The sequence below is a fragment of the Saimiri boliviensis genome, chromosome 3, assembly GCF_048565385.1.
Source record: "Saimiri boliviensis isolate mSaiBol1 chromosome 3, mSaiBol1.pri, whole genome shotgun sequence".
Classification (NCBI taxonomy): Eukaryota; Metazoa; Chordata; class Mammalia; order Primates; family Cebidae; genus Saimiri; species Saimiri boliviensis.
This window is the reverse complement of record NC_133451.1, coordinates 149,810,099-149,829,446: the sequence shown is the minus strand read 5'-3', so window position 1 is coordinate 149,829,446 and position 19,348 is coordinate 149,810,099. Positions and strand designations below refer to the sequence as shown.

The window sequence follows — 19,348 nt, the reverse complement described above, 5'->3', positions numbered from 1 at the left end:
TAACGGGGATACATTCTGAGAAATGCATGCTTGGGTGATTTTGTTGCTTTGTTTTGTTTTTTGTTTTCTTTTGAGACAGGGTCTCACTCTGTCACCCAGGCTGGAGTGCAGTGGCATGATCTTGGCTCACTGTAGCCTCTACCTCCTGGCCTCAAGTGATCCTCTCACATCAGCCTCCGGAGTAGCTGGGACTACAGGTGCGCGCCACCACGCCTGGCTAATTTATTTTTATTTTCATGGAGATGGGATTCTGCCATGTTGCCCAGGCTGGTCTTGAACTCTTGGGCTTAAGGGATCCACCCACCTCAGCCTCGCAAAGTGCTGGGATTACAGGTGTGAGCCATCACACCTGGCTTGGGTGATTTTATTGTTGTGTGAACGTCATAGAGTGTACATACACAAACCTAGATGGTAAAGTCTACTACACACCTAGGCTATATGGTATAGCTTCTGCTTCTAGGCTACAAACCTGTATAGCATGTTACTGTACTGAATAGTATAGACAATTGTAATACATGGTAAGTAGTTGTGTTTCTAAACGTAGAAAAGGTAACAGTAAAAATAGGGCATTATAATCTTATGGAACCACTTCCAGGCGTCCCCAGACTTTTTACACAGGGGGCCAGTTCACTGTCCCTCAGACTGTTGGAGGGCCGCCACATACTGTGCTCCTCTCACTGACCACCAATGAAAGAGGTGCCCCTTCCTGAAGTGCGGCGGGGGGCCGGATAAATGGCCTCAGGGGGCCGCATGCGGCCTGCGGGACGTAGTTTGGGGACGCCTGACTTATGTAGTCCATTGTTGACCAGAAACATAGTTATGTGGCACGTGATTGTATATAAAATAAAAACAAAGCATTATTAAATTAGCAATAATTCCAGTAAAGAAGGAGAAAAGGAAACTGGAAAGGGGTTCAGTTAGTAAGATCAATATTCAGTCAGCGGAGCATAAATATGAGGTCTTGGCAGAAGCTCTATCACTTGATTCTCCAACTTACCATGAGGCATTAGTTGGTATTTATGCCCTTTTGTACCACTCATTTTATGTTCCTCCTTGCCTTCACTCAGCACTTTTTTTTTTTTTTTTTTTTTTTGAGACAAAAGTCTCTCTCTGTTTCCCAGGCTGAAGTGCAGCAGCATGATCTCGGCTCATTGCAACCACTGCCTTCCAGGTTCAAGTGATTCTCCTGCCTCAGCCTCCTCAATAGCTTGGACTACAGACACGTGCCACCATGCCCACTAATTGTTTTGTTTTGTATTTTTAGTAGAGATGGAATTTCACCATATTGACCAGGATGTTCTTAAACTCCTGACTTCAGGTGATCTACCGGCTTTGGCCTCCCAAAGTACTCAGACTACAGGTGTGAGCCACTGTGCCCCGCCTAGCATTTTTTTCCCCATTGTATCTATACTTTCCTTCCATAGACTATGATTTCTTAGTACAGTAAAAAATTTAATCATGTTAAACTTTTTGTTGCTGTGCTGGGAGTTGCTATGCTAGAGAGATATACTCGTTTATAATATATCTTAACATGAGGATTAGATTTCAAGTCAGTTTATAAATTTAAAAATTGCATATGATTAAAATTGCCCTTACAAGTGTCAAATTGCCTGTAAGTGCAGTCCAGTCTCATTTTACATGCATTTAACCTAGGTGAATTCACCTCTTCATGACTGGATGTAATTTTTTCTTTAAGGGAGACACAGAATAATATGTATAATGGTGGTTAATTCTACCTAATATTTCCCACAGTGAACACTGGACCCCAGCTGAGTATAAGATGGGAGGCATGACTGCCATAGTCCATTTCAGTTCTTGTGTGTCTGTCTTGGTGTAAATATCTTGCAGTGATGATTGTTATTTTGATATTGAAAACATGGTTTTCATATACATAATACAAAGTATTTATATTTTTATATCTGCTTGTCTTCAGCTTAAAGGATTTTCAAGGGATATTTTGACATTTTTTCCTGAAACACTGATTTTAGACTTGTGTTTCTGATTACATGCTTTCATGTATATATAAAACCTTTTTCTGCACTATGTATGAGTAAATATATAGTGTAGTTAGATTTATTGTGGCTGTCTCTGTATATTTAAACATTCAGATTTACCCTGAGAGATAAGCAGAAACTGAGACTACATATGAGAACATCATACTGAGGTCTCCTTTGGGGGAATATATTCTTATTTATTAAAGTTTGAGACAGAATTAATTTCTCTGTCTCTTCTCTCCAAGTTCAAGTACTTGATTTAACTAAATTCAATGTATTGATTGACCTGTCCTATAGTCCTTATTGCCCTCTGTAATAGCAGCCATATCTCTCTGATAGTGAATTACCCTGGTCAGTACACTGACCCTCATTTCAGTCTGTACCCTAGAGGCATGAAAGGCATGATACAACTAGGTGGCAGGTTCAGTTTCCAGTTCTTTGCCTTTCTCTGATACAAATATTTCTCCTCTTGTACCACAAATTCTAATCTGGTAGAATACGGAGTCAAGGGATCGAGAAGTAAAATACATACAAATGTGTGGAGAAGTCATACCTATGAGGGCCTTTATTTTCTCCTCTGTCTCTTGATTCCTGAATCCACGTTTATTAGAGATTTCTGGTTCTGGTTTAGGACTTGTATCCTTCAAAAGAAAACATTCCAGCACTTGAACTGTATTGTGTTATTGTCCTGTAAGGCCAACTGCTTTATACACTAGGATATGGTAAATCCCATAGAATTCACTCCATTGCTTTTTTTTTTTTTTATGCAACGAAACAATTTTCTTGGCCAGAAGCTGTTTTGGTGAAGCCACCATTACTGTACTGACAGAGGCATGTTGAACAGATATGGCAAATCCATTTTCCATTAGGGTAAATTGTTCTTGCCTCTGTGATGAGAGAAGGCAAATACAGAATCCAGATGTCCAGTGCCCTTCTGATAAATGTGGTGGTGTTCTCCAGCCCCACCTCAGATAAGACAGGGAATAGTATTGTCTCAATATTCAGTCCAGGAGTAGAATAGTAGCACAATTGGATTATGCCTGTCTAGTAATGATTACAAGTAGGTAATTACTGTGACATTTATGTAATTAATAAAAAGTTGTAGGAACACAGTTCTATAAATACTAATATTTTTAAATGCCACCTTACTGTTAATATGTCATTTGAATAAGTATGACTTTCTATACAATTTATAGAACAAAGCAAGACAGAATGGACAGTGTACTGTTTTGAGTAGCTTGATTCTACTTTACTTTGTTTGAATTATAAAGAACATTCACTCATTCTGTCATGGTCTCTGTAGTTTCCTTTGTACTTCTCCTTGTCCTTGTTCACATCTCTTTTTTTCCCCCTTGGCTCTCTGACCTGTGTCTCTTACTGTCTTTTCCTAGTTCTATTTTATTTACTTCTTCTTTTTGGATAGTTCCTATCCAGCAATAATATAATATCTAGGGTTAAAAATCAGTGAAGAATTCTAGAATTCAAAATCCCCTTTGTTTAGGTTATGGGAGGTTAAAATATGACAGTGTTTTTCTGGGTGACTGGTAAGTGATTTTATTTTTTAAAAATAAATATTTTTAGTAGAATAAAGTCACATTCCCCAAGAACCTGACATCCATTTGTGTAATGTCTTTTATTTTTGTTAGGTTGAAACTCCATTGGAAGAAGCTATTAAATTTTTAACACCGTTGAAGAACTTGGTGAAGAACAAGATAGAGACTCATCTTTTTGCCTTTGAGATTTATTTTAGGAAAGGTAGGCCATTAGGGTATAGTGGCCCTGATAAAACTGATCACTATTTCTTAGGTATAGTCACACTAGCTTCACCATTGTATGATTATTTAGCAGATGCCAATGCAGCTTTCTCACAGACATGCCTGCTATGAACAGAATGTACATAGATATAATGATACAATTACTTCTTTTAGGATATTAGAATCAATATAGATGTATATGCATAGCTAGAATTCAGGTCAGATATAATTACCATGTATGTGGTTCAAAGAACTGATGATCATGTGGATAAAATTAGTTAATACACAGAGCTTAGACTAGTACCCGGTATACAGTAAGCATTAAATAAATATTAGCTATTATTAGCTATTGTGATAGAAGATAACGTTTTGGGGCTTGATCTTGAAGGATAGATTATATTTCTAAAGGAAAATATACATAGAAGGGAAAAGTATTAAAACACAGGAGTATGTAAATAATATTAAGTTGTCTGAACTGCCTCGAGCAGGTAAAAGATCAATGAAAAGTATCTTGGTTTTCAGGTTTAGAATGCTTATAATATATATATTTTCGAGAGAGAGTGAGAGAGTAAATAATAAGATTTTAGAGTACTAAGTTAATATTATCCAAATGGTTCATTGAAAAAAGTTTGTCACAAAGGGTGGTGCATATTAAAGGGAAGAGAAATTGTTGAGTAAGATTAAAGAGAAGGTTGTTGCTCTAAACCGTGTACCTACTAAAGAAAATTTGAATAACATGGTACTTCTCTATATGAGTATCCATTTAAAAAGTCATGTTTGGCTGGGCGCAGTGGCTCACACCTGTAATCCCAGCACTTTGGGAGGCCGAGATGGGGGATCACCTGAGGTCAGGAGTTGGATACTATCCTGACCAACATGAAGAAACCCTGTCTCTACTAAAAATACAAAAAGTTAGCCAGGCGTGGTGGTGCATGCCTGTAATCCCAGCTACTCAGGAGGCTGAGGCAGGAGAATTGCTTGAACCTGGGAGGTGAAGGATAAAGTGAGTCAAGATCATGCCATTGTACTCCACCCTGGGCAACAAGAAGGAAACTCTGTCTCCAAAAAAAAAAAGAAAGTCAGGTTTATCAAAAGTAATTGATGTTGGGGAAAAGTTGCTATGTTACATTATTCCAAAGTAGGATACAGAACTGCCTATAAATTGAAATTTTATTAATATATTTACATAGGTATACAATATAGAAGTGGCTGGGAAGAAATAGATGAAAAGATAATAGATTGTCTCGATAGAATTTTGAGTGATTAAAATATTTACTGTATTTTCTACTTCCCACAATTATTATAATGTGGAAAATAAGTTTAATAGTCCAGTAATTTTCAAGCTTTTAACAGTTAATACAATGCCCCCTTTTAAAAAAATTCTTAAATGGAACCCCAAAGTATAAAATACAAAAGCTACTCTGCTTAAAGTGGCAAAGGCCAATCTACCCCATTCAGTTGGCCTCTTGGCTGTGTTCTAACCTCTAAAGAACCCCAACATTTGGAATCCACTGCAGTTGTGTGAAATTGGGAATGACAAAGGCATGGCAGTATGTTTGGCTTTTTTAGGATTGGGGACAAGGGAAGGGAATTAGCAGAGACTGGGGCTTTGAACTTTGATATTGGGAAAATGGTACCAAATGGGGAAAGTCTTATCAAAGAGGTGGTTATAGAGAAAACTTGGAAGTAGACTGAGTATTCAAGTGCAAATTTCCATTTAACAGTGGAGATACTACTGAATCTTGGGAAATACAGAGAATGGGAATGGGGATAAATTAGAGAATGACTGAAAAGATAACCTTGGTAACTATTCTGCTTTTAGAAGGGAAAGAAGGAGTCATGGATTAACAGGAAAGGAACAGTCAAACAGAAGGGAAGCTGTTTCACATGTCACAAAATAAAAGAATACCTTCAAACATACACAATGAAATTTTCTAAGTAGAGGGAAAGGTTTCTTTATTTTGAAATAAAGGAGGTTAGGAAATGAAAGCACTTCAAATTTTCTTAGCTTATATGTCATTAGTTTAAATATTGCTGGATGCCACCTAAATTTTCTACATTTCATAAACCTTTTTTCTTAAAGTCTGTTATATGAAAAATATTAACTAATGTTGCTAAGTTTGAGGAAAATTGTTTGCCTTAATCATATGTTTGTGGTTCTGATGTGATTGACTCTAAATTTACTTTTTCTATTTGTGAAGTCTTGGCTCTCCAAAGGAGGCCTCTTATCACATGATCAAAATATATCTTTCTCTTTTTATAGAAAAGTTTCTTTTGATGCTACAATCAGTAAAGAGGGCATTTGCTATTGATTCTAGTCATCCCTGGCTTCATGAGTGTATGATTCGACTCTTTAGTACTGGTATGTTTTTGTTTTTCATTACTTAATATTTGATACAGTGGTTGTTAGTGACTGTATAAGTGGTCTGTACAAGTTTATCATAAACCCAATGATTTTAAAGCTATTGCTTTAAAATTGCTATTGCTTTAAAAATCTGTTACATATTAAATTAGCTAAGGGAAAAGCAAATTTATAGTGACTGTATAAGTGGTCTGTACAAGTTTATCATAAACCCAATGATTTTTAAGGCTATTCCTTTAAAATCTGTTGTGTATTAAATTAGCTGTTGCGTATTAAATTAGCTAAGGGAAAAGCAGGGCTTTTTTTCTTTATGATGAAGTTTTTTTATTTTAAGACTACAAGTACTACCTGATTTTGACATAGAATTATTCAGTCCAGATATTTGAGAATCACCTTTGTGTCTGTTTCTAAAGGTTACATGTAAGTTGAAATTTTGACCACATTTCATTATATAAAACTTCTTAGTAAATTGTTTTAAAATTGAAGAATCTCTTTCAAATTGACTGTTTTTGTTTTCTCCTTATTTATCTGTATCGCAGATCTGAATTTGCATGAATTACCTTTTCTTAGCACGGTTCTTTGAGTCTTAAATTTTTTTTGTTACTTTAAAACAATTATCTGTGTTTTCAAATACTTTGACAATCAGATCTATTAGTTTTATATTAGTTTTAATGTGAAGCAGAACTACAGAATTTTAGACTCCAAAAGGTAGAATTTTACAGTAATCATCTCTCATTTCATTGTGGGAAAAATCTGAGACCTTAAAATACTACTTATTTTAGGTATCATAGATAGAAAGTTAGTAATGCAACAGTGGCTAGAGCCAACATCTTCATATTCTTTCTACTGTAAGAACTGTAAATTTCTAATAAGGTACTCCTGTAGTCAGGTTTGTATTGTTACTGTTGTTTGGATTTTTAAGTGACTGGAGGAGAAATACAACCTTTAACAGAATAATCTATAGCAGGCGTCCCCAAACTTTTTACACAGGGGGCCAGTTCACTGTCCCTCAGACCGTTGGAGGGCCGCCACATACTGTGCTCCTCTCACTGACCACCAATGAAAGAGGTGCCCCTTCCTGAAGTGCGGCGGGGGGGCCAGATAAATGGCCTCGGGGACCGCATGCGGCCCGTGGGCCGCAGTTTGGGGACGCCTGATCTATAGAATTTGGAAATAATATTAGCTATCTCATTGCCAGCTCCATACATTTAAAACTGATGAAATTAAATCAGGCATCCCAATCACAAAAAAATGCTAAATTGTTCCATTTAAGAACATCATTTTGGCTGGGGCAGTGTGCCTCACACGTGTAATCCCAGCACTTTGGGAGGCTGAGGCCGGTGGATCACTTGAGGCCAGGAGTTCAAGATCAGCCTGGCCAACATGGCGAAACCCTGTCTCTACCAAAAAATACAAAAATTGGCTGGCCATGGTGGTACACACCTGTAGTCCCAGCTATTCAGGAGGCTGAGGTGGGAGAATTGCTTGAACCTGGGAGGCAGAGGCTGCAGTGAGCCAAGATCATGCCACTGCACTCTACCTGGCCACAGAGTGAGACTCCGTCTCAAAAAATAAAAAATAAAAAAACATGATTTTGACTTTCAAGAAAAATTAGACTTGCTTTATACTTACACTTGTCCAAAAAATAAATTGTTCTACAGAAACTGAATTGTAGAAGTGTTTTTCCTCAATTTTAAAAACTTATGACAGTAACAACATAACCACATTATAGAACGTGAAGGAGAGAATTGCTGTATTTAGTAGTTTCTCTTTAGTTTTTTTTGGGAGGGAAGTATGAAAAATAACTTTGTAATCATGAGTCATAAAATTAAGGCTAGAAATAATAGTTTTAATTTATTCTCAGTTAAGATGGAGTATATGTAAAGTATTTTCAAAAATAATATACACACTGTTTGTTATATGCTTTATACAGATTTTCCTGAAAGGTATTAAAATAACCCAAATTTCATTGAGTTAGATGCTTTCTTTTGAAATACAAATTAAAAGTGACATATTTAAATGTATTTGCTTATAATCAGTATGTAAGGTTGGTTAACATGAGTGTTTTCTTTCAACAGTTGGTTTCAGAAAATTAAAACACACATGGACTTAGAATGATTCATAATTAGTTAGAATTATTGAGTATCTGTACTGGCTATTCCTCTTGCTATATGTGTTCAGCTGAAATGATCATTACTTTACAAAGTGATTCAATTTTGACTGACTTTAGGCAATGAAATTAAGTTGTCTTTAATTACAGTGGTAAAGACTTGTCATCATCTCTTAAAAAAGCCTTTAGGAAGTAGACTGCTTCATTGCCTTTGTTGAAAACAGGGCTGTACTGTAAAGGTATATGTGAAACTGCAGATAGCTGAATAGTGCCATCTTTGTTATACCCCAAGGGTTTCTTTAAGTAAAATATTTGGTACTTTAAAAAAATATTTAATTTATAATTAGTTTTTCAGGAATACATTGTTACAGGTCATGTTAAGATACATTGTTGTAACTGCTTCCTTTACAAAGAAACCCTCAAAGACACCTTTCTGGAGAGTATGGAGGAAAATAGTGTCTCCAGACCTATTTCATCAGTTTTGGAAACTTTGCTGAGTGAAGGTGGATTTTACCATGGTTACTGGCACCCTCCAAATCTCTAGGATATGTTGTCATACTAACAATGTTGTTACTAAATGCCACATGCAGTTATTTACTATATAGGAGTACTGTCTTTTTATTATTAGGATGATTTAATCCCCTTTTAAAGTTTTTTTTATGATTTTAAATGTTAAAATTGTAGGACCTAAAACAATTAAATTACATTTCTGGTCAGTGCTAAGTAAAAGGAGCTTATATATTGTCTTATTATGTGTTTATATTCTCCTAAGTGCTGCCTTGATGTACAGTGAAACTTGTATCTTTTTCCTCTCCCATTTGCACAAACTCATTTTTCTTTTATCTGCAGAGATTTTTTTATACTTATGTATCTCTTCCCCAACCTTCTTTAATATTCTAATTTATTATAGTTTAAACCTTGTTTAATAATAATTTGATTAAGTTTTTAAAGCATTTAATCTCATTTATTTTGACATTTTGAGTTGTAATCACTTACTAAGTTGTATTGAACGGTCATTACCTCACACAAAGTAAGAATATTTACCCAAATTATTAACAATGCCAGCTAGCCCGAGAACCCTGTGCAATCCCTTTTGCTAAGAATCAGCCACCTTTTCATTGTGTGTTTTAACCACTGGTGCTTGCTTAATTTATTCATTCTATTACTAACCTAACAGCATGAACCAAACATTCCAGTTTAAGATGTCAAAGGACCCAAATCAAAGCCTTTTATAAAAGGTTTTATTCCCCCTTCTCACCCATCAGTTATTATTTGTCCTTGATTCTCAAAACTTATTACCCTGCTGTGGAAGGTGTAATTGGGTAGTAAGAGGTTTTCTGCTTCCTGAGGCCTTGATGTTTTTTGGTCAGTTTTATCATTTTCAAAGACTTAAGAGTTTTTTCCCCTGCCCACTATTCTTTAGCAGTAATAGAACATCTGATTTCTGTCAAATCTGCGACATTTGAGTTTGCTCCTTTTCTTAAAGTTATAGGTAAAGTTTCATTACATAATTCCATAGGACATTCTGGGGTTTACTGCAATATAATTTTTTTCCTTTTTGTAATGGATATTTTTCTGGAAATTATCGTTCTAGTTTTCTGGAACTATATTTCCAGGAAAATATCCAGAAAAGTTGAGAAGAAAACTAAGTGTGCCTCAACCTTTTTGGAATCAGCTATTACTGAAGTTATTTGCTTCTAATTTTGTAGAATATTTTTTAGCAGTTTTAATTTTTCTGGGAGACCATTTAATCTGATTAAAACAAGTTTGAAAAGATAATGAAAACCATAAAGACCCTTTGCCTACCCCTCTTTCTATCAACTACGATACAAACTATGCAGATACTTTCTATGTATCTGCATTTCAGGCAAAACAACAAAGCCTATGTAAATAATTTTTATTTTTCAGAAGATACATATTTTTTGAGATATTTAACGTTAATTGCAGTTGGCTATTTTAATAACTTTTTTCTTCTGTTCTCTGAAAAACAAGCATTGATAAATTACCAAAAGCAAGTTGAAAGTACAGCCATGATGGAGATTAAGCTAAAGTATTTCACTAATAACTCATTTATTTTGAACCACTTAGTTTTATCGAATAATAGAAGAAATGCTATTTAACCAACAAAGAGCATGTTGGTGAATTATTGAGCTAATATTTATATGTAGAATATTTCACTTAGATAATGCTTCCTACTGGGTTCAGTATATTTTTTAAACTTAGACTAATGATCCTTTAGCAGGATAGTGAACTGAGTTAATAGTGGGTCATTACTAGCATTTGAAAACCCAAAATAGAAGTGGAATAGTATAGAAAAGATCAGCATATGTTGTGCACAGTGAGTGTTCTGTGAAACTTTTGTTTCACTTAAGTTACAGAAATGGAATATGTATTTGTCACAGTACAAATTACCTGGTTGAAGTGAAAATTTGAAAGTCATCACCATAGTTGCCAGCTGTAAGGAAAATTGACTTATGTTTTCATATTATGATAAAAATAGTAACTAAGATTTATTGTCTACCTGTTATATAACTAGCACTTTTACACAGTAGCTTTTCCGTACTGTAAACCTTCTAGATTAGGTATCACCCCAGTTTTATAGATCCAGAAATAGGTTCTAAGAGGTTATGACTTACCCAAACCTGGATCCATACCCAAGTCTCTCTGGCCTCAAAGCACCAGACTCTCTCTTTATACCAAAATGATAATGAAACAAAACATAACTTGGATACAATCCAGAGGAATTGGGGTCTGCTGTTTCATCTCCAAATCCCAAGGCCTGGGAATATGATGACAACGGTGTGTGTATGTATGTCTGTATATATGTGTGTATGTATCTATGTATTTAGAGACAGAGTCTTGCTCTGTCACCCAGACTGGAATGCAGTGGCATGATCTTGGCTCACTGCAACCTCCACCTCCCAGGTTCAAGCTATTCTCCTGCCTCAGCCTCCTGAGTAGCTGAGACCACAGGTGCACACCATCATGCCAGGCTGATTTTTTTGTTTTTAGTAGAGACAGGTTTTCCTCATGTTGGCCAGGCTGGTCTCAAACTCCTGACCTCAAGTGATCCACCTGCCTTGGCCTCCCAAAGTGTTGGGTTTACAGGCACGAGCTACGATGCCCAGCCTATTAATAGGAAAATGCTTTGGTGGTCCTTGGGAGTTTATTATATAGTGATAGCTGAATTTATGTAGTTTCTGAAATAAATGTTAGTGACATCAGCCATGTTTTGGTTTGTTCTGTTTTTAATTGAAACATGTGCCTTACTTGGATATAGAAGATAGGGAGGGTGAGGAAAATTTGTTGTCTTCAACACTACATAGTTGCTGTGTTACTATTTACTAGATAGGTGTTCTCAAGTTGCTGCTTTGCAGACCATAAGGTTGAGGGGAGCAGCTCTTGGGGTTTAGTAGGCTGTGAAACTACATGTTTTGTCATCTACTTTGCCTACAGTTTCTTTCTGGAAATGAATCTTGTGTTAATGAAATTCTTTAAATGCCTTTAGAACATCAGATTGTTCTGCTGACATATATTCTTTTAAATGTATATTGCTGGGCATGATGGCTCATGCCTGTAATCCCAACACTTTGCGAGGCCGAGGCGAGCAGACTGCTTGAGCACAGGAATTTGAGACCTGCCTGGGCAACGTGGCAAAACCCTGTCTCTACAAAAAAATAGTAAAATTAGCTGTACCTGGTAGCTTGTTCCTGTGGTCCAGCTACTTAGGAGGCTGAGGTGGGAGGATCACAGAAGCCTGGCGAGGTTGAGGCTGCAGTGAGCCATGATTGTGCCACTGCACTCCATCCAGCTTGGCAGCAGCAAGACCGTGTCTGTCTCAATCAATTTATATAGGTAAGCTCTTTTTCAAATATTAAATTATCAGTAGGTTTTATCTTGTCTTTGTACATAATTGCCATGTTTCATTGGCCTCATCATTTGGTAATTTAACTCCTACAGGGCAGGCATGGTGGTGCACATCTGAAGTCCCAGCTACTTTGGGGAGCTGAAGTGGGAGGATTGGTTGATCCTGGAAGGTTGAGGCTACAGTGAGCCATGATTGTGCCACTGTACTCCAGCCTGGGTAATAGAGTAAGACCCTGTGTCAAACACAAACAAAAACAAACTTCTGTAAACTTCATCAGAGTATTTAACTGCTAAGGTTTTATTTTTAATTTATTCAGCAGTGTGTGAAAGTAAAGATTTACCTGATACAGTCAGAACAGTATTAAAACAAGAAATGAATCGTCTTTTTGGAGCAACGAATCCAAAGAATTTTAATGAAACTTTTCTGAAAAGGAATTCTGATTCATTGCCACACAGATTATCAGGTAATCACTTTATTTTATTGTTTCTTACCCTTCTAAAACAACTTCAGTCTTTATTTTAATGAATCAACAATAATATAAGGTGCACATTTTTAGAATGGAAGAGGCAATGTGTATATGTTATATTGTGATCTTTTGAAAACAGGCAACTTAGATAAGTGGGCACAGTGGCACATACCAGTAGTCCTAACTACTCAGGAGGCTGACTCAGAAGGATCACTTGAGCCCAGGAGTTTGAGACCAGTCTGGGCAACATAATGAGATCTTGTTTCAAATCAAAACAAAAACAAACATATATATGCTTCCTACACATTTTTAAATTTCTTACAGCAAAATAATCACTATACATCAAGGTGGGTAGTCTCTTCTGGTTCAGCATTGGCATTACAAAGAAGCAGGTGTAACTGAACTTAAATGTGTATTATAAAATGAAGACAGCTTTCTTTTATTTCTTCTTGCATCATTGGGCTCTTAATATTCACTCAGATATGACCATCCTTTTCCATTTCTCATTCTTATGTAGGTATCAGATTTGACAATACTAAACACCTGAAATTATCTTCCGAGTTTGTGAGAAATCTAAGGCAAGGGTCTGATCTGAGCCACTGAACCAAATCTGGACTTTATGGGACCATGTGGGTAGTACTTTTCAAATACCTGGCTTAAGCCCACCAGTTTTGTATGCCTTTGTGGAATCCTGAATTGAGCATTTTGGCTCGTACTGTCAAGATGGGATAGTCCCCAAGCCCCCAAATTATTCTGCTTATTTCAGAAAGAAGACTATCATGGTCCCATCACAAAAAGACAAGTATTACTAGAATGCTTGTGTTTCTTCATAGTCTCCTTTACTGTGCATGTTTTGCATATACATTCTATTTTATTGGTTAGATATATGTGGTATACCTTAATTGTTCTTACTTTGGATGGTTAAACTAATCTTACCAGAATTTTTTTTTTAAAACAACAGTGTCTCCAGTAGCTGTTCCCATTTTTCTAATAAAGTGCCACACCCTCTGTGCACATATATCCTGTTTGCATTTTATATCTAAATAAGTAGAGGATAAGATGTTGGTTTTACCTTGAAATAAATTTCCCGTTTCCCTCTCATTTAGCTGCCAAAATGGTATATTATTTAGAGCCTTCTAGTCAGAAGCGAGCAATAGAGTTGGCAACAACACTTGATGAATCTCTTACTAACAGAAACCTCCAGGTAAAGAGTTTTTCATTACCTCTCTGTAAGAATACTGAAGTACTTTTTCTTTTTTTCACCAAGAGAAATAATTTGTTACATTTACACACCGTTCTTTAAATCATTATGAATCTGTGTCAAAAACAACTTATCTTAAAATTTAGAGTTTTGTGTGTGTACATATGCACACCAGGCTCCTTGGCATTCAGTAACTAGTTTCACATCTGTAGCTTGGAATAACTTTTTAAGAAATATGTTTTAATAAAATCATGTATACATTCCATAGTCATTTTTTGATTTCACCTCATATCCGTGCATTTCTGAGCATGCAGTGGTCTCAATGAAGATTCTGATGTAAAGATGTTTTTCAACTAGGCGTTGTGGTTCATGGCCTGTAATCCCAGCACTTTGGTAGGCTGAAGCAGGCAGATCGCTTGAGCTCATGAGTTCAAGACAAGCCAGGGAAACATAGTAAGACCCCGTCTCTTAAAAAAAAATCAGATATGGTGGAGCTGTGTTCCTGGCTACTTGGGGGACTGAGATGGGAGGATCACTTGAGCCTGAGAGGTTGGCTGCAGTGAGCTGTGATTGTGTCACTGTACTCCAGTATGGACAACCGGGGTCAAGGCCCTGTCTCAAAAAAATAAGTTTACTAGGGGCTAAATAAAAATACCTATTTCCTATCTTGTAATACAGTATGAGATTAAGTTAAGCAAAAGTTGATATGGGTGTATTGCAAAATGCTGTAGTTTAAACTAGAAACAAATGGATAGCTACCTCATGTTATAATTTGCTAGATAAATGTGTATATGCTGACAGTTATTAATATATTTAATAGCAAATGAAGGCAATATCTTTAAGAAAGAAAAAATAGACTTGTTAGTTGTACCATTTAGATTAGAACCTGGATTTAAATGTCTAATGTAGATCCTTTGTAACGTGGATTTAAGTTGCTTTGTAACCTGGCAAAGTTTGTAGGGTTTTTTATATCTGGAAACTAAGTAGTGTTTTCTAAGTGAAAATACTAAGAAAGTAAACGTGAGAAATGCAAGTCAACATGAATCAATAAAAAAGATTAGAAGCAGACTTACTTAGGAGTTTGGTTGAAAGAATTACTCATTTTCATGAACTAGTTTTTCTTCCAAATAATCACTTCATATTTGAGACACTTTTTTCTGCTTAGTTATTGGATGTGGCTTAAGATTCTCTTTAATTTGAACACAAGGTTGAATACAGTGTTTGATTATGCTAGCTGGCTCTAAGCTTTCAAAACATTAAAAGGCATATGTGCAGTAATTGATACTGGCATTGTCAGTCTAGATGTTTATACCCAGGGCCAGGCTAGACCGAGGTAACATTGCTGCCTAAGGTACACTTGCTGAGAGTGAGTGCCTCTTTAAATATAGCACGCTGTATACCTTGCTTGCCTCACCAAAGTCCCATTCCTGTTTCTACAGTCGTCCCTGTTTAGCCTTTTGTATAAACCTTGCAATTCTGGAGAAATGGTTACATTAGGCCTCGAAGAAAATCCTAATGGAATATATATGCAGGAGTAAACAGCTTTGTTTTCCTTAATTATTTGTATTTATTTCTTATTTTAGAAATCCCTTACTGTTGAAATGTCTAATTAATTCAAAGTAAGAACTTTTTAAAACCAGTTATAACATGACTTTTTTTCTTTCCTTAGACATGTATGGAGGTATTGGAAGCCTTGTGTGATGGTAGCCTAGGAGACTGTAAAGAAGCTGCTGAAGTTTATAGAGCAAATTGTCATAAGCTTTTCCCTTATGCTTTGGCTTTCATGCCTCCTGGATATGAAGAGGATATGAAGATCACAGTTAATGGAGATAGTTCTGCAGAAGCTGAAGAACTGGCCAATGAAATTTGAACATCACTAAACAAGCAAACGGAATGACTTTGGACCATATCTAGTATATAATATTTTTGTCACGCACCTGCTGCATTGCTCTAACTTACACAGAATGAGAGGAGTAAATGTTCTTGCCTTCAAATAGTGTTTTACGTTTTTTATCCTGCTGAAAAAGTATATATAAAATATCTAACATTACAGGATAGAGGTTCAGTTTCTTAAAAAATTAAAGCTGCTAAAATTGAGTGGTTAAAAAAGATACCTTATCCTATTCCTACCCACCCACCCATGTTTTTAAACTAATTTATATAAAATCTGGAGGCTGTTACAGCTAACAAAGCAGGTGTGTGGCAGAAATATTACCTTAAATTTGTCTTGTGAGATTTTACTATATCTCAGACAGCATAAATGCTGTTTTAGCACTGGATTCTTTCACTGAGCACAAAGAGTTGTTGGGGCTTTAGCATCTGACTGATTTTGTTACGGGGTTGATTCTGACCATAGGAAGTATGCAATGTGAATCACTTTACAGAGAAATCTACAACAGATGCTTGATGTTGTAGAAACTGGGACATATAGATACCAAGCAAAATTATAAGAAACCTATAAGGTGTTCAATATGCTTGTTTTTCCAAAATTCACTGTACATGATCAGTTTGGTGTTCTTGTACCACAGTTTTTAACTGAAGGAACCAGTCGTAACAGTCTCAATTTTAACTAAAACTTGAAGAACTAAAACAACAATGCAAACCTTTCAGCATTGTTTGGCCAAACTTGTTAAAACTGTAATGCAAGAACCAAATGCACTGTGATGTGGCACCAACTAATTAGCAAGCATGAATTTTTCACCCAAGAGTGAAAAAAGGAAAATCTACCATGGCTTGAAGTAAAAGAGCAGAACTCCTGACTACCATTCTATGACTGATCAAAAGACTAATAGTTAAAAACCTCAGCAGGCCTTGTTCACGATATGCAGAAAAAAAAAGTGCTGCAGTTTAGATACCTCTGGAATTTTTCCACAGTGTCACAGGTTTGTAATACTTGAAGCCCTACATTTCTAAGAATATATTTCTTGCTCAGTCGTTTCAGGCAAGCCCAAGACTTTGTAATTTTTAAAGGGCCCAAGATTTTTTTTTTTTTTTTTTTCAAATAACAGACCAGCTTCTTTTTCTTGCAGTTACAGATGTAATTTCCTTTTTGTTGTCAAACATAAGGTACCAAATATGATGCAATAAATTGTTTTGAAAAACAATTGTGTGAATATTTCAACTAATCTGTGTTGGGCTTCTGTGAAATACACAGGTGGAAACAGAGGTGCAAGCCAGAGGCAGTGTCATATGCTGTAAGGCCAGTACAGATGGGAGCTTTTTAGAAGGGACTAAGTGCTGGTGTCAGGGAAATTCCGTAACGAAGTAGAGTGCTGCTCCTGCATTAAGATTTCATTGAGGGCAAGGATGGTGGCAGGTACTATGAATGTAATTCATAATTTAAAAGGAATACAAAAAACTATTTTGACTGAGTAAATGAGCCTTAATATGTTAAACCTATACACTAAAAACTAGCCTCAGGCTTAATATTCTGATTGCATTTGCAAGATCTGAGCAAATAAGATTAAGTAAAATGAATCAATTGTATGTAAAATTGACCTTTTTGTGGAACATGTAGTTTATAGAAAGAGTACCGTAAAGGGAATTTGCCGAAGATCTTTTACTGATTGAACAGTTGTGCTACAATCAACCTTTCATAGTACATGACCTGCATTCCACATCCCAGTCTAACAGTTTAGTAGTGATGTAAAGAGAAGTACAAATTGAACTCCAGTGCTTTGTTATGTTTTATTAACTGGCCCTGTCTCAGGAACATCTTAACAGATGGCAAAAAAACCACAAAAACTTCTTTTCAACTCCTATGAGTGGCAACTGAAGTTCTTATTGTTGGGAAAGAACACTAGTCCTACCTCTGCCACTAATGAGGTGTTTGGAGGAGGCACCAGCCATATAATAGGGGGTATGTGTGTGAATTTTGTTTAAACTCTACTGTATATTGAAATGAAATTCATCTATTTGTCTTGACAATGTTCAAATGATGTAGATTGTCTTAGAATGAATATTCATAAGTACTCAGAACTCTTTAAGATGCAGATGCCACCGGTGAGGAGCTAAATTCCTAATATGTATATGTATTCCAACCCAATTTTACTGGAACTATTGAATAAATCTTTTATTTTCTTTCAGGTTTACTTGATAGTGGATACATTGGTGTCAGAGGACCTTGACTGGGTTCATTTTATGTCCAGACATCACCCCTGAAACACTGTACTGTACTATCTTGCTCTGAGTAGTATCAACTGGATCATCTCATATTTGCTTCATTCATCCTATTAATTTCAAATGATACTGTGGGGGAAAAACAGGGTTAGAAAAACAAGTGGAAAAAATGCAGTGATGTTGTAATCTTAAACAAGTGCCTTATGTTTATTGCTAAGAACTGGTGTTACCAACCCTTTTGAGAAGAAAGGGTCTCTTGACCTGTATTAACATAGGAAAGTAAAGTTCTCTTTGTTTTTCTTTATATGCAGCTACTCTTGTCATTTCTCGTTGAAAAACTAAAATCTGACTAGGTTAGTTTACTCAGCTTTAATTAGATAGTTGAGTCATATCATATATTTCAACATTTTTCTGTATCTTATTTATTCACAAAAATAAAGTGTGAACTCTAACAGCATGGCTAAAGGTAATGCCAGTATTAGTGAATAGCTTTCCTGTGGGCTTAATCAGGCCCTTGTTTTTCACAGTGTTGTTTGTACTCCATGGTGTATTGCTATTAGACCAGTGAAATGAAAGCTGTGACTTTATGAAGAGATCAAAAAAGTGTGGTCCAGATTCAGGTAGGTTGTGATAAGTTCAGGGAAGTCTTTTGTACAATTTCTAAGAGTATTTCGGTTACCATGTGTAGTATTTGTTTGGGAAAAGCTGTAATGTAAAATGTTGGACTTTGATGCAAGATAGGTATATACTTGTGTTAGATAATTAAAGCCTTAAATTTTGAAATTAATCTTTGAGAATTCAAAGAAAGACTGACCTTTCAGATATAAGGCAATCTTTTTATTCTAGCTCATGCCCCACTTCTTTAAATTATAGACAAAATTTCATGATACTGTTCTGCTATCGTCTAAACTTTGCTGAACTCTGCTGCCAACCTACATTAAAAACAAAGTCCCATGAAATGGCTGTATTACACCATAGTGAGCAGAAACTTAAATTATGTTCTAATTTTAATGGTTGAAAAGTTTCAACCTGTAGCAATAAAACATTTTGGAAAAGATTACTGAATTGCACTTTTACCTTTCAGTATGGAACCTGAGATGGATGCTGAAATTAAAATATTGGTAGTGTGCAGGAGGTTCTGGAGAAAATAACGCTGTTTTAATAAATCACAGTATCTTTTATGTATTCTCTTGGTTATATGGCATATTCAAACCTGCTGCCTTCATCAGAACACATCCCTTTTTTGTTGCTAATGTTTTGTTGTTGTAGAGACGGGATCTCACTATGTTGTCCAGACTGATTGATCGAGAACTCCTGGCTTCAAGCAATCCTCCCACCTCAGCCTCCCGAACAGCTGCGATTATAGGAACAAGATGCCATGCCCAGCTTAGGACACACCCCCTCTTATGAAGATACCTTAAAAGTAGGGAGAGGGAGCAGCATATTATAGGAAAGAAGATCTAAAAGTTTCCAG

The 19,348-nt window shown here is 36.0% G+C and overlaps 1 protein-coding gene across 2 annotated transcripts in view; it reads left to right on the top strand.

The window, feature by feature from the left end:
- The window catches only part of NAA15 (N-alpha-acetyltransferase 15, NatA auxiliary subunit), a 95,857-nt gene extending 77,679 nt beyond the window's left edge, over positions 1 to 18,178 (top strand). Inside the window, exons 16-20 of one of the 2 annotated variants that reach the window (XM_010338658.3) lie at positions 3,641 to 3,749; positions 6,012 to 6,110; positions 12,408 to 12,551; positions 13,661 to 13,758; positions 15,425 to 18,178. In XM_010338658.3, the coding sequence (XP_010336960.1) occupies positions 3,641 to 3,749; positions 6,012 to 6,110; positions 12,408 to 12,551; positions 13,661 to 13,758; positions 15,425 to 15,625 (651 nt within the window). In that variant the 3' untranslated portion in view covers positions 15,626 to 18,178. Of the gene's footprint in view, positions 1 to 3,640; positions 3,750 to 6,011; positions 6,111 to 12,404; positions 12,552 to 13,660; positions 13,759 to 15,424 lie in introns of both variants that reach the window. The other variant, XM_003928034.4, reaches the window with a different exon arrangement.
- Positions 18,179 to 19,348: the final 1,170 nt, after the last annotated feature.